This window comes from Podarcis liolepis (genome assembly GCF_965112155.1).
Source record: "Podarcis liolepis genome assembly, chromosome: 6".
Lineage (NCBI taxonomy): Eukaryota > Metazoa > Chordata > Lepidosauria > Squamata > Lacertidae > Podarcis > Podarcis liolepis.
In genome coordinates, this window is record NC_139559.1 from 88,218,357 (window position 1) to 88,233,952 (window position 15,596).

The following is a 15,596-nucleotide window of genomic DNA, read 5'->3' on the forward strand; positions in this document are numbered from 1 at the left end:
AGAGCCGTGCTTGATTTCTTTTGGAATCCAAGGCTGTGGCTATGAGATAAGCAAGACCCTCTTGCGGTGCTGATGCTGTAAACCCTCCATCGTAGGCTCAGGTAGTTGTTGTTGTTTAGTCGTTTAGTCGTGTCCGACTCTTCATGACCCCATGGACCAGAGCACGCCAGGCACTCCTGTCTTCCACTGCCTCCCGCAGTTTGGTCAGACTCATGTTTGTAGCTTCGAGAACACTGTCCAACCATCTTGTCCTCTGCCGTCCCCTTCTCCTTGTGCCCTCCATCTTTCCCAACATCAGGGTCTTTTCCAGGGAGTCTTCTCTTCTCATGAGGTGGCCAAAGTATTGGAGCCTCAGCTTCAGGATCTGTCCTTCCAGTGAGCACTCAGGGCTGATTTCCTTCAGAATGGATCGGTTTGATCTTCTTGCTGTCCATGGGACTCTCAAGAGTCTCCTCCAGCACCATAATTCAAAAGCATCAATTCTTTGGCGATCAGCCTTCTTTCTGGTCCAGCTCTCACTTCCATACATCACTATTGGGAAAACCATAGCTTTAACTATACGGACCTTTGTTGGCAAGGTGATGTCTCTGCTTTTTAAGATGCTGTCTGGGTTTGTCATTGCTTTTCTCCCAAGAAGCAGGCATCTTTTTATTTCGTGACTGCTGTCACCATGTGCAGTGATCATAAAGCCCAAGAAAGTAAAATCTCTCACTGTCTCAATTTCTTCCCCTTCTATTTGCCAGGAGGTGATGGGACCAGTGGCCATGATCTTCGTTTTTTTGATGTTGAGCTTCAGACCATATTTTGCACTCTCCTCTTTCACTCTCATTAAAAGGATCAGATTGTATATATGTGTAAATAAACCATGTATTCTGGAGACACCAAAGTGTGCCTCAGTCTGAGGAAACCCAACCGTGGGGAAGCACAAAAAAACCCCTGGAATCTCACACGGCTCAGAGATCAGGGTGGAACAATATATAAAATTGCCACAGCGATCATTCACTAACCAGGCTGATGGTAACACAAACAACACAGAATTGATAAGCTGATGATAGACATTATCTATTTGGACTTAGATAGACATTATCTAACTGGACTTATTGATGAGGTGCAGTTTAGCGGTTTTATGTTGGAGACTCCTTTTGAAGTTCCTTTGTTCAAGAAAGGTAACTTTCAGGTCTGTGACTCAGGAGGCTTCATACATGGAAGAAATACACACATTACCTTAATTTTAATAATAATAATAATAAGAAGAAGACACAGAGAATGACAATAGCGCTGCCTGTTTGCAACACGCCACGTAATAGTAAGAAAGCAACTGTCAAGCACTGAAGTACCTTTCTTAGGATATTCCTCATCACGTATTTTCTCAAACACTTCTCAAGTTTGTCATTTGGAGGCAACACAGAGGCATTTCTCAAAATCTCTAGGGAGGAAAGGTGAGAGCATTTTCACGGAGGAAAGAAAGACGTGATTAGGAAAGTTTAGAACAGGATGGAAGCTTCTCCTGATATGCGCAGCAGCCATGCACCCACTTGCGTATTTGTGCAGGGCTGTGCAAAATGTATGGGGGCCAGTTACAGCCCCATGAATTGCCAGTTGATTATCCCTGTGCTAATTAATTTTGGGGTGATGGAGGGTCTGGTGCCATTTCCTCGAGCCACTATGATGTATATGTCACTAGACATCAGACGTATTTATATTAGGCAACTATTACACCTTCTGCCCGGACACTGCGGTCCAGTGCTGAGGGCCTTCTGGCGGTTCCCTTGCTGTGAGAAGCCAAGTTACAGGGAACCAGGCAGAGGGCCTTCTCGGTAGTGGCACCCACCCTGTGGAACGCCCTCCCACCAGATGTCAAAGAGAGAAACAGCTACCTGACTTTTAGAAGACGTCTGAAGGCAGCCCTGTTTAGGGAAGCTTTTAATGTTTAATAGATTATTAAAAATAAAAAAATTCCTTCCAGTAGCACCTTAAAGACCAACTAAGTTAGTTCTTGGTATGAGCTTTCGTGTGCATGCACACTTCTTCAGATACCTGAAGTGTGCATGCACACGAAAGCTCATACCAAGAACTAACTTAGTTGGTCTTTAAGGTGCTACTGGAAGGAATTTTTTTATTTTGACTATGGCAGACCAACACGGCTACCTATCTGTAAGAGATTATTGTATTTTAATATTCTGTTGGAAGCCGCTCAGAGTGGCTGGGGAAACCCAGCCAGATGGGCAGGGTATAAATAATGGGGCTTTGTGCCCCATCTCAAAACTGGGCATATGTTTCCTAGGAAATCTTCTACATTTGCAATTTATTGCATGAGGCATTTGATGTGCGGTATGACTTGAACCTGTGGCTTGGCTCCTTTCTTGATAGTTCTGCTCTTTACAAAGGCCATTTGCTGCCTTTGATATTGGTAGTGCAGGCGCAGTGGGTTAAACCACAGAGCCTAGGACTTGCCAATCAGAAGGTCGGTGGTTCGAATCCCCGTGACGGGGTGAGCTCCCGTTGCTCGGTCCCTGCTCCTGCCAACCTAGCACTTCGAAAGCATGTCAAAGTGCAAGTAGATAAATAGGTACCGCTCTGGCGGGAAGGTAAACGGCGTTTCCGTGTGCTGCTCTGGTTCCCCAGAAGCGGCTTAGTCCTGCTGGCCACATGACTCGGAAGCTGTACGCGGCTCCCTCGGCCAATAAAGCGAGATGAGCGCTGCAACCCCAGAGTCGGCCACGACTGGACCTAATGGTCAGGGGTCCCTTTACCCCTTTAAATAGCCCGGTCTGAGTTTTACCATGTGTGAATGGTACTGCAGAGCATTTATGAACACATAGATAAGGAAGGCCTTACCCAGATCTGTGTAATAGGCAAGAAAAAATTGTGTTGTCTTAAGGCTTGTCTACACTTCCGCTTCTGTTCCCATGCCTAGAAAGCAGTTTTCAAGTTTCAAGCAGTTTTCAACTTGACTTCACTTTCTAGGCATGAGTCCAAGCAGTTTTCCCCTTGCCCCTGGGAAAGCCCCACTCTGTAGCTTTAAATCAGAACAAACCTCAATCTGCAGAAAACCCGACTGCTATTTGCTTCGATTGAGCACTAAAAGAGCTGTTTTCCCTGGGGGAAAGAGGTGTGGACAATCCCGAAGGGTGGGTAAACCCGGGTATAATGCAATCCCAAATATCCTAATGTGTTTTTTGTGATGTATGCAGATTTTAAAAGTACTTAAGAATGATATGACATGTGCTTTGTATGCATATAGTTTCAGGTTCACTCCATAGCACTTATTTAAAGTATTTTAGGGCTCTTCCCTATTATTAGTGCCTTTGCCATCTGGTTCACATCGGGAGGCAGATTTCGCCTGCAGAAAATGAGAAGGAGAGCCCCCACCATACGACTTGCCCCAGCCCAGCAACCTTCAAGGGACATCTATGGACCTCTTTCTAGACATCTTACAATAGCCAAAGAACTCACCAAAATTGTCACAGATGCGATTTTGGTACAGGTACTGTGTGCATCTATCAAAGAACTCCTCAGTGTCAAAATCCAGGGTATTTCTAATGTATCGAACCTGGCAAACAGAATTACAGCTGTTTAACCATCTTCACCCCTGTTTCTGCCAGATATGACCTCTGTCAGTCAACTTCCCAACATTAATCTCTCCCCGCACCACGAGACCCCAAGCACATTTCCTTGGATGCAAATTACCATCACATTCCCCCCTTATCTGTCTCCTCATGTCCCAACCCTGTTCAGCACCAGTATGATTTAAAGAGTGGGCTTTTGTAGGGAAAGCTCAGGGCAAACAGCAGCAGCAGCAGCAGCAGCAACAACAAATGCTTGGTCACAGAGTATTAAAGTGTGGACCTCTACCTGGAAAGAATGGAGCCAAAAGTAAGTGTGAATAAACCCTAAGATCACAGAGAGTATCTGCCTTTTCTAACAAACAGCACTAACCTGGGAGGGCCAAGGATCTTGAACTCAGCCATGTTCTATTTCCTCCACCAGACGTTTAAACTTTGTCTTTCTTTGTTTTCCAAAAAAAATTATTGATTTTCCAAATTTATAAACAAACAAACAAACAAACATAAATCCTAACTGTAATAATTCTACTTTTGTTGACATTCCTCGAGTCCCCCTGGCTGAGTTTCAATGTACCGTATTTTCCGCTCTATAAGACGCACCAGACCACAAGGCTAGTTTTTGGAGGAGGAAAACAAGATAAAAAATATTCTGAGTCTCAGAAGCCAGAACATCAAGAGGGATCAGTGTGCAGTGAAAGCAGCAATCCCTCTTGCTGTTCTGGCTTCTGGGATAGCTGCGCAGCCTGCATTCGCTCCGTAAGATGCACACACATTTCCCCTTACTTTTTAGGAGGGAAAAAGTGAGTCTTGTAGAGCAAAAAATATGATATTTTATTGTGATGGTTTTCCAAAACTAATTTCTCATAAAATTTACTTAATCAAATAACATCTTTCTTTCTTTTCATAATAAGTTTAAACATATTATTCTATAACATCACATATTTAAATCCTAAGCCAATCTGGTACTTGCAATTGTTTCTAATTAAGTTATTAGAAGTTTAAACTTTGGGTAGAGAGAAAGAATGCCACAACAGGCAGCGGCAAGCGTGTTGTCCACCGCCGCCACCCACCCACCTTAACAGCTCGCTCATCTTTGATTTTTTCCACCTCAATTAGTTTCCGGTCGCAGAGCTCCCAGCAATTTGGCGACAGGATAATTTCACTTGCTTTCGCCAAGTTCTGGGCCAACCGCACTTCATCCACTGCTCGGCCAATTACCAGGAAATACTGGTGCCTGTTGTCTCCTACCACAACTTTTGAGATGTGACCTGCAGATAGTCCTGGAGAAAGGTACAACATCGTAATCCATTTGAACACCTCACAGAAATGGCTAGATTAACAATGGAGAGAATGCATGGATGAAAACATATAAATAAAACAAAATCTAAAGGGACAGCATACAACACGGACAAAAATCAGGCAAGATTGCTGATTAATTGTCCAAGAGCATTTATTTAGTAGTTGGGGATTGAAATAATATTTGCTGCAGCAAAAGACGTTTGTTAAGCATCCCAGGTATAACATGAAATCATACATGGCAATGGAAATTAATTCAATAGTTCTCATTTTGCATGGAAATAATTCCCACCATATCCAGGGCCATAGCATATCCTCCAGTCAGTGGTGCAGCTGGGACTTAATGGTCTTATTTAAAAATAATCTTTATTAGTTTTAATTAGAAAAAGAGAAGTCTATATATATAACAATATTCAATACCAAAGCTGGAACAAAGAAGAAAAAAGAAAAAGAAGATAAGGAGAAACAAGTACATAATTTTATACAATTGTTCTGCACGAATATAATAACAAATTGTCCTTTATGTTCATACAAATACAATTTCGTAAAAAGAAAGCAAAAAGAAAAAAGATTTCTATAAATAAACTTTTAAAAGGCTTCCAAAAATTATCGTTTACTATGTCTATTCTTTCCTTTATAATATGCAGCCTCATATTACATTCAGTTATCTTCATATGTCCTAACACAATATTATTTACACTTTTTGTTTTGCAAGAATCAGTCTAGCTCTGCCAAGAGAATTTCATTCTTATAATGATTTTTTAAAGTATTCTTTAAATATTCTCCATTCCTTATAGACTCTCTGTTTCGTGTCGTTTCTTACTCTTCCTGATAACTTTGCCAACTGAAGGTGTTCTGTCATTAGAGCTTGCCACTCTACTTTTGTGGGAACAGTTTTGTTCTTCCAATTTCTCCCTTAATGGTCTTAAGGGTGAGGGGGATTTAGGTCTATTAAACTACTGTATTGTCTGCTTTTCTGACTTGGCCCTTCCCTTAGGGTTGCCATATTTCAAAAAGTGAAAATCCGGAAGCAAAAGATTTTGAGCTATTTTAAAGGCATTCACCACAGAATCTACACTCCCGACATGGGAGTTTCCTAGACATTTCAGTTATTACTGCCCGGACACTGTTTCTGACAGCCAATTCCCAGGTATGTCTGGGAAATTCCAAATGAATGACAGTCCGACGTTTCCTCCTTATGGCTCCTTACAGTCTGGAGAACAAGGAGCTACTCTGTCTCAAGGCAAATCTTTAAAAATGTAGCATAAATACTGACAACTGGGAAACACTGGCCTGTGAGCGCTCCAGTTGGAGAACAGCCTTTACCAAAGGCTTTGAAGACACTCGAACTCAGGGTGCAAGGGAGAAACGTGCTAAGAGGAAGGCGCGCTTGACAAATCCACACCGTGATCAACTCCCGCCCGGAAACCAATGTCCCCACTGCGGAAGGACGTCTGGATCCAGAATTGGCCTCCACAGTCACTTACGGACTCATTGTTAAAACCATGTTTATGGAAAACAATCTTACTCGGCTATGAGTGATTGCCAAAGAAAGTGTTATGTACTGACGCTCTCACCCTGGGCCAGCAGGGGGATACTGTAGATAGATTTCACTCAGGTCCACATATGCAAATAAGGGATTGAAAGTGACGTTCAGTGATTGGATAGTTACAGAAAATGGTTACTGTTGCATTCTAGTGGAGCTCTATATAAGCAGGCTGGCTGAACCCTTCAGTTCAGTTCTGTTCTGGCCTGTGAATAAACAAGAGCTGTTTGAAGAATCGCTGAGTTGTCTGATATGTTCACCCACAACTTAACAGAAAGAAAGAAGACTCTGTGAAATGAACAGTTAAGTAAAGGCTCGTCGACACCTTGCAGGAGTCCATGAGGTTTTCCACGCACCCCATGCTTTCTAGCGGTTTTGACTTTAACCTGCCTCTTTCCCCGGGGAAAGCCGCTCCTTATCACTGAATTGGAGCCCACGCCAATGTGTGGGAAACCTAACGGATGTTTGCTCTGATTCCGCAGTAAAGAGCTGGTTTTCCTGGGGGCAAGCATCAGGACAAGTGGGACTGTGGATGAGCCTTGGCAGACCATGGGAGGAATAGAAGAGATTTAGGTAACTTCTGTGTAATGCATGGCTGTTAAGTGAGAGGTATTGCCTGCTGGCTAGAACCAGGGGTTGATTCCATCAACATGTCTCCGAAAAAAATTACCCATCACTTTGGAAGACAGGCACACTAATGCCAATGTACTGGAAGAAGCAAAGACCACCAGTGTCAAAGCAATGATTCTTCAACATCAACTCGGTTGGACTGGTCATGCTGTGCGGATGCCTGGTTATCGTCTTCCAAAGCAGCTACTCTATTCCGAACTTTAAAATGGAAAGCGTAATGCTGGTGGTCCACAAGAGAGGTTTAAAAAAATGTAGTATAAACACCGACAACTGGGAAATACTGGCCTGCGAGCGCTCCAATTGGAGAAATCATGTCCTCCCTAAAAGAGGGCACGTGTTGCGGTGAAACCTGGAGGCTGACCACCTCTGTTGTGGGTGGGTAAGATTGGTCAGCCACAACACCCACTTGGTAGGTCCCTCAATGTTGGGTTCAATCTGGCCAATGGGACGCACTCCAAACAGATTGAGGGACCTATATATGCCCATGCATGTGACCCAGAGCTTCCTCTTTCAGCTCATGCAATTGGAACACCTGCCCACCTCTCCCTACTTTTAGGGCATTTTGCGCTTGACCTTGCTATGCCGTCGTGTGTCGTCTGTCGTTGGGACAGGGGCATGGCAGGAATTTTCCCCACTTGGCTGATTGGCTGTTGCCATTTGGGTTTAACCTGCCACACAGCAAATTGTCGCAACTTGTAAGGTTGCGGATAGGCTCTGGTTCAGGTGATAGGGATGGGAGAACACTCTCACCATCCCTATGTGAAGGGTATTCCATTAAAGGAATCCAGGGACTCAACTTGGTTTGGTCAACCCCTGAGAGGGGGTTGTGCCCATGCCTGAGTCCAGGGGGGCTTCTGGGTGGTGAACGTAGTCTGTTCCCGGCTTTTCGCCTACCCAGGTGTTCACCCTTGGCTGACCTATGCTGGTGCCCTGGGTCAGTGCTGTCTTCAAGGGTGCAGGGAGCTACTCAAACCAGAGCCTATGCAACCACTCACCTTCTGTATTCAATAAAGTTGTGGCCTAAATTCTGCCAAAAACCAAAACTAACATTTGAGTCAAGTGTGAATTTATTTAGGGGGGAGGTCTCTGGGTCTGAACACGCAACAGCCTTTACCAAAGGTGTCATGGGCTTTGAAGACGCTCGAACTCAGGTCGAAAGAGAGAAACGTGCTAAGAGGAAGACACATTTGGCAAACCCTCACCATGATCAACTCCCGCCCGGAAACCAATGTCCCCACTGTGGAAGGACGTGTGGATCCAGAATTGGCCTCCACAGTCACTTGCGGACTCACTGTTAAAACTGTGTTCATGGAAGGCAATCTTACTCGGCTACGAGTGATCGCTAAAGAAGAAGAAGAACCCGGGGGAAATTATAGCAAGGACCCCTGAGAGCTCCTGCCTTGCTGTGCCAGTCTGTGCTCCTGTCTCTCTCAGGCAGAGGCGCACATTTCGACTTTCCAAGCATCACAGGCTCTGAGCTCCATGTAGGGGAGGATGCATTACCTATCTTAACGCGCAGTTCCAGTCCCACCTCCGTATCGCGAACCCCGTATTCTTGCTGGATGCTGAAGCTACATTTCAGTGCCAGAGTGATGATATCATTTATATGGCAGCGCTCCACCTTCCAGAGTGCCAGCAATGCATCCCCTACAGAAGCCAGAGAGAATAACAATAATAATTAGAATAATAATAATTTATTTATACCGCACCCATCTGGCTGGGTTTCCTCGGCCAGTCTGGGCGGCTCCCAACAAAACATTAACATTAATAATAATAATAATAATAATAATAATAATAATAATGTGATGAAACATCAAACATTAAAAACTTTCTTAAACAGGGCTGCCTTCAGATGTCTTCTAAAAGTCAGATAGTTGTTTATTTCCTTGACATCTGATGGGAGGGCGTTCCACAGGGTAGGTGCCAATACTGAGAAGGCCCTGTGCCTGGTTCCCTGTAACCTCACTTCTAGCAGTGAGGGAACCACCAGAAGGCCCTCAGCATTGGATTTCAGTGTCTGGACGGAACGATGAAGGTGGAGACGCTCCTTCAGAAAGACTTGGATTTGTGACTGAAATTCCTAGGGGTCAGGAAAGGTTATTTATGCATGCCACTACTGCAGCCCATGTTTCATTGGCTCAAAGGTGGAAAATGATTGAGGTCCCAACCAATGAAGAAAGGCAACTTAAGTTGACAGAATATGCGCAGCTTGCAGATTTAACATATAGAATAAGAGAACAAGAAGAACATACGCTTAGAGAAGATTGGAAAACATTTGTTGAATATATACCTGTGTACAGTTGAAAACGCTAGCAGCACTAAGATGAATTCAGCAGTGTAAATAAGTTTTGGTGGATGCAGTAATGGAATACTGAATGGTTTAGTTTTTGTAAAATATGCAGGGATTTATGATATGTCAAACGAACCATGGAAAAAGAAGAAAGGAAGTCATTGATATCTTAAGGATGTATAAATGAGTACTTTGAATTGTAAAACAGAAAATTTAATAAAAAATTTATACAAAAGAAGAAGAAAGACTTGGATTTGTGGAACATACAATTGAAAGCACACACACACAGGTGTGACACCCACCCACAGAAGGGTCCTACCTGCAAATTTCAAGACATCGCCTCCAAACACCAAGACCTCTGCAAGGGAAAAAGAAAGGGAGAAGGGTTACAGAAGTAGCTTCCATTGCTTCCACAGTTCTTCTTACTCTCTGTGTGCTCTAAATACCTTAAGAAGACAGACAAGGCTATAAAGTTTTAAACTGGGGTTGTTTACTTCACCACCTCAGCCCCTAAGGTAAAGGTAAAGGGACTCCTGACCATTAGGCCCAGTCGTGACCGACTCTGGGGTTGCGGCGCTCATCTCGCTTTATTAGCCGAGGGAGCCGGCGTACAGCTTCTGGGTCATGTGGCCAGCATGACTAAGCTGCTTCTGGCGAACCAGAGCAGCGCACGGAAACACCGTTTACCTTCCCGCCGGAGCGGTACCTATTTATCTACTTGCACTTTGACATGCTTTTGAACTGCTAGGTTGGCAGGAGCAGGGACCGAGCATCGGGAGCTCACCCCGTCATGGGGATTCGAACCACTGACTTTCTAATCGGCAAGCCCTAGGCTCTGTGGTTCAACCCACATTGCCACCTGCGTCCCACCTCAGCCCCTACCAGGAGGAAAAAAGAAAGACAACTAAAGTTACAACCCAGAAAGGGCACTGCCACTTTCTGCTGCTTTTCCTCTCCGTGGGCATTAATTAGAGGCTGTTATTATTCCACCAGTATCGATCGCCCTTATAGCAACTGTGGGTGCTAGTGGGCCACAATTCCCAGTTTAAAATCCAGGCTTGAGCCCTCAGGAGAGTTCAATGATCCCAAGATGATCTGAGATTTGAACCTTGATCCAATCAAGAGAGTGTTCTGAACTTGGGCTCAGCCATGGGACAATGCCAAAAGGGGGTGCCCTCCACTTGCTCCCCCATTTCTGGACTCCTGGAGTTCAGCTTTTGGTCCATCTGGCACTCGACTGCCTGTCATGACTGGCAGTGGCAACAACGCCCCAACCTTTTCGGCCGGAGTCTCTCCTAGCCCTGCCGTTGGAAAACCTTTGAACAAAGGTGGCAGCGACTGAAGCCCATTCCAACCTGTGATCTTTCATTTTTGACTTAGGACTTTAAAAAAAGGGACCCCTGACCATTAGGTCCAGTTGTGACTGACTCTGGGGTTGTGGCGCTCATCTCGCTTTATTGATCGAGGGAGCCGGTGTACAGTTTCCGGGTCATGTGGCCAGCATGACTAAGCTGCTTCTGGAAAACCAGAGCAGTGCACGGAAACGCCGTTTACCTTTCCGCTGGAGCGATACCTATTTATCTACTTGCACTTTGATGTGCTTTCGAACTGCTAGGTTGGCAGGAGCAACGGGAGCTCACCCTGTTGCGGGGATTCGAGCCGCCGACCTTCTGATCGGCAAGTCCTAGGCTCTGTGGTTTAACCCACAGCGCCACCCGCGTCCCTTACTTAGGACTTAGGTCAGCTCAGCATTGACCCTGGCCAAATTTTAGCCCTTGTAGGATGGCGTGGCACTTCCCAGCACTGTCTGAGTGCTGGGACGATAGAATATCTCTGGAACCAAAGTGAGGGTTGCGAGGGGAGATTGTAGCCTCCGCCTGCCCCTCTGTGATGGCTTGTGAATGCTCTTCGCAAGAAGTACCTCTGCTCACTCAGGGATACATACAGTTCTTTATTTTACATATGTACAAGCAGTGTATTACACTCATGCATCTGAATCCTCCAGTTCAGATTCTGGGAGTGGCCTACACCGGCTTCTTCTCCAACAGAAAAAGTGGGGAAGTTTCATGTAATGCCTCTCCCCCCTCCTCTTTAACACTCTCCTCTCCTTGGCAGACGGAATAGGCATTGTCTCACTATCAGTGCTAGAACTTCCTGTGCGGTCCTGGGGCTCTGCTTCAACATCTTAGGGCCTTCCCGCCTCCTGGCGTTCCCCTCTTCCCTCCATCGCCGCTTCCTGCCCACCTTCCTCTGCCTGTTCCTGCTCCTGCTCGGCATTCTCTGGCAGTACCATGATACCCTCCTCATCAAGGGTATACTGTTCAAGGGATCTGGGGGTGTGGATCCTGTCCAGTGCCTGGACGTGGGCTTGGGACATCCCTATGATGTAAATCATAGGGCTCTATTGGTGGTTTACCCTTAGTTGGACGCCCTGCAGATGGGCAGGAGTCAAGATATAGCCTGGCTTCACCCCAATGCCTAAGCCAAACCGCTTACATCCGTAACCAATAAAGTTGTGGCCTATTTGAACCCATAAACCAAAATGTGGAGTGATGGGAATGTACAGTCATATGTGGTGGGATTGTCTGTTAGTTAATGAATTTTGGAAACAGATTGGTATAGAAATATCGGGAATTGTGGGAAGGAACGTGGAAATAAATTAATGGTTCTTATTACACTGAGTAGTACCGAGTAAAAACAAAAGAGGAATTCAAATGGGTAAAATTGATGGTAATTGCAGCCAGACAGGTTATAGCGAGTAATTGGAAAAATCCAGAAGAGCTAGGGGTGAACCTATGGAGGAAAAAACTGAATAATATTATAATTTTAGAATACCTGACTGTGAAATACATAGCATGAAAGGGTTTGAGGTCAGTGAGAAAGAGGAGGATTGGTTTGAGAAGATATTGAATTATTTGAGTAGGTTTGAACAATTTGGGGCTTATTAAAATGTTAAAAGTTAAATAAACCTTGTGGAGGGAGGAGTGTTAAGGTATATGGAAGTGTACATATGGTTAATTTGAATATGTTATTATTGAACATTATTGAACATGTATATTACTGAATATGTACCGTATTTTTTGCCCTATAGGACGCACTTTTCCCCCTCCAAAAATGAAGGGGAAATGTGTGTGTGTCCTATGGGGCGAATGCAGGCTTTCACTGAAGCCTGGAGAGCGAGAGGGGTCGGTGTGCACCGACCCCTCTCACTCTCCAGGCTTCAGGAAGCTCTGTGCAACCCTCGGGAGACCGGCTCCAAGGGTTGCGCAGAGCTGCCTGCAGTCCCGGGATCAGCGCAGCTCTGTGCGGCCATCGGGAGCGGGGCGCTAAGTCCCGCCCCGCTCCGGATGGTGGCGCAGAGCTGCCTGCGGTCCCGGGATCAGCACAGCTCTGTGCGGCCACCAGGAGCCGGGGGCGAAGCCCCGCCCCGCTCCCGATGGCCACACAGAGCTGCCTGCAGTCCTGGGATCAGCGCAGCTCTGCGCGGCCATCGGGAGCGGGGCGCTAAGTCCCGCCCCGCTCCGGATGGCGGTGCAGAGCTGCCTGCAGTACCGGGATCAGCGCACTTCTCCCCATCGTCAGCCCCACAAGCTCGGGGGACAGTGGGGAGGCAGAGCGTGCCTTCCCGCTGTTCTCCGACCTGGTTCTTCCAGCCCCGCACCTGGGGGGGGGATTTCCCCCCCCCAAAAAAAGTAGGTGCGTCCTATGGGCCAGAGCGCCCTATGGGGCGCAAAATACGGTATATTACTGAATATTGTATACCCAATGTATCAGCCGCCTGGGGGGGGGTTTCACTGTTTGTGTTTTGGTGGTTGGTAAAAATAAAAAATATATAAAAAACCAAAATACTTGTGTACATGTGCTCATTATCTACTAGAGAACTGCGGGGTCACGGGGTCTTGGCATTCAGGTTGCTCTACTTACCTTCCACGATGTCTCCCACATAGTTATTAAGGGCCAGCGTTAGCTCATCAGCACCGCGGTCGAGGTTGGTGGTCATGCTGAACTTTTCGGTCAGTGCCGTGAAACCTTTAAGATATGTAAGCACTTGCTATTAGTGAAATACAGCTTGAGTTACAGCCAAGAGGATGGAAGTGGGAAAGGCAGCGGAAGGTTTCACATCACTTTGGGAGATGGTTTCTTTTCTTCCCTTCCCCTCACCCCCCAAAATTTTATTATTGGGGGCTGACTGCTTTTATGCATGGCTGGCTTCTGGTTTGGATCCAAGCCTATGAGAGAAGTGAGAGAGCCTCTCGGGGTGCAACGCTTTGAACTCCTCCCCATCAGGCTCAGGTTGTATATCTGTGTAAATAACCCATATGTCATAAAGACACCACAGTCTCCGCTTTGCTGCATTTCCAAACTCTGCGTAAGCACTGGGACCCCTGGATTCTTGCCCGGCTGAGGAGTTTGGGGTGGCATGAAGCAATATGAACGCCTGAGAAGCTGGGTTTATTTTCAGTATGGAGGGACTTGCGCATCCTTTACCCATCAGGACAACAATTTGAAGTCCCTCAACTCTCTTCCTTTCTTTCTTTGAGGTGCCTCCGAAATCTGCTCCCGTCCCTCCCTCCCAACGCTGATCTCCCTTTGCCTACCTGAAATGTCCACAAAGAGCAACACGCCATCGAAGCTCTCAATGAAAGGCACTTCCTGGGAGAAATCACCATAAACTATGAGGTCGGGGACATGAGCGGCTACTTTGCCGAGGTTAGAGATCTCAAACTGCTTCTTGTCCTCACTCGTCATTCCTGCTGAGCGTTTATTGGGACACTGTCTCAGAGCTGCCGGAGAGAGGCATTGGGACTTCTTACCTGGTGCCGAGGGACCGGGAGGGGAGGGCTCCTTCCCGCACCTGTGTTGGCAGCATCTCTTTTGTCAGCCACATGTCACAATGAAGTGACAGAGGGCTCTTCTCCAATAGCAGTTACTTAAAGTTGTCTCCTTCCTAACAACGGTTGCTAGGCTAAACGTACTCGTTCTGCCAAAGAACCTACTGGGATGCGGGTGGCGCTGTGGGTTAAACCACAGAGCCTAGGACTTGCCGATCAGAAGGTTGGCGGTTCGAATCCCCGCAACGGAGTGAGCTCCCATTGCTCGGTCCCTGCTCCTGCCAACCTAGCAGTTCGAAAGCACGTCAAAGTGCAAGTAGATAAATAGGTACCACTCCAGTGGGAAGGTAAACGGTGTTTCCGTGCGCTGCTCTGGTTTGCCAGAAGCGGCTTAGTCCTGCTGGCCACATGACCCGGAAGCTGTATGCCAGCTCCCTCGGCCAATAAAGCGAGATGAGCGCCACAACTCCAGAGTCGGCCACAACGGCACATAATGGTCAGGGGTCCCTTTACCATTTCAAAGCTGTTTCCTTCCTAACAACGGTTGCTAGGTTAAACGTACTTGTTTTGCCCAAGAACCTACTGGGCCAAGGGCCACTGCAGGCCCCCACCCCACCCAAAGGGCAAGCTAAACTCCAACAAAAAAATTTAGACACGGGCCGGTCCACTGTCCCTCAGACCTTGTAGTGGGCCAGGGAAGCGGCAATGGGGGGCGGAGGTGCAAGAAGAGGCGAAGGGGGCAAGTAGTACTCTCCACGCCCACCCCCCAGCCCCTGCTTAAAATGGCGCTCAGCCAGCTCAGCCCAGCCCCCTTCCTCCTCTAGGCAGGGCAGGGGGAAGCCATTTTGCACCCTTAAGATATCAGTGACTTCCCTTCTTCTCTTTCCATGGTTCATTTTACATATCATAAATCCCTGCATATTTTACAGAAACTATACCCATACAGTATTCCATCATTGCTGTTGTTGTTTAGTCGTTTAGTCGTGTCCGACTCTCTGTGACCCCATGGACCAGAGCACGCCAGGCACGCCTGTCTTCCACTGCCTCCCGCAGTTTGGTCAAACTCATGCTGGTAGCTTCGAGAACACTGCCCAACCATCTCGTCCTCTGTCGTCCCCTTCTCCTTGTGCCCTCCATCTTTCCCAACATCAGGGTCTTTTCCAGGGAGTCTTCTCTTCTCATGAGGTGGCCAAAGTATTGGAGCCTCAGCTTCAGGATCTGTCCTTCCAGTGAGCACTCAGGGCTGATTTCCTTCAGAATGGATCGGTTTGATCTTCTTGCAGTCCATGGGACTCTCAAGAGTCTCCTCCAGCACCATAATTCAAAAGCATCAATTCTTCAGTGATCAGCTTTCTTTGTGGTCCAGCTCTCACTTCCATACATCATTACATCCATCAGAACTGTTGAATTTATCTCAATGCTGCCAGCGTTTTCAG

At 46.6% G+C, this 15,596-nt stretch overlaps 1 protein-coding gene across 4 annotated transcripts in view; it reads right to left on the bottom strand.

Annotated features, from left to right (window-relative positions):
• ADCY10 (adenylate cyclase 10) overlaps positions 1 to 14,199 on the bottom strand; it is a 78,268-nt gene extending 64,069 nt beyond the window's left edge. For 2 of the 4 annotated variants that reach the window (XM_083506707.1, XM_083506705.1), the window contains exons 1-7: positions 13,927 to 14,177; positions 13,253 to 13,357; positions 9,648 to 9,686; positions 8,542 to 8,685; positions 4,641 to 4,846; positions 3,457 to 3,553; positions 1,338 to 1,426 (exon numbers count right to left, since the gene is read on the bottom strand). In XM_083506707.1, the coding sequence (XP_083362833.1) occupies positions 1,338 to 1,426; positions 3,457 to 3,553; positions 4,641 to 4,846; positions 8,542 to 8,685; positions 9,648 to 9,686; positions 13,253 to 13,357; positions 13,927 to 14,077 (831 nt within the window). In that variant the 5' untranslated portion in view covers positions 14,078 to 14,177. Of the gene's footprint in view, positions 1 to 1,337; positions 1,427 to 3,456; positions 3,554 to 4,640; positions 4,847 to 8,541; positions 8,686 to 9,647; positions 9,687 to 13,252; positions 13,358 to 13,926 lie in introns of all 4 variants that reach the window. The other 2 variants (XM_083506706.1, XM_083506708.1) reach the window with 2 other exon arrangements.
• Between the last annotated feature and the right edge of the window lie 1,397 nt (positions 14,200 to 15,596).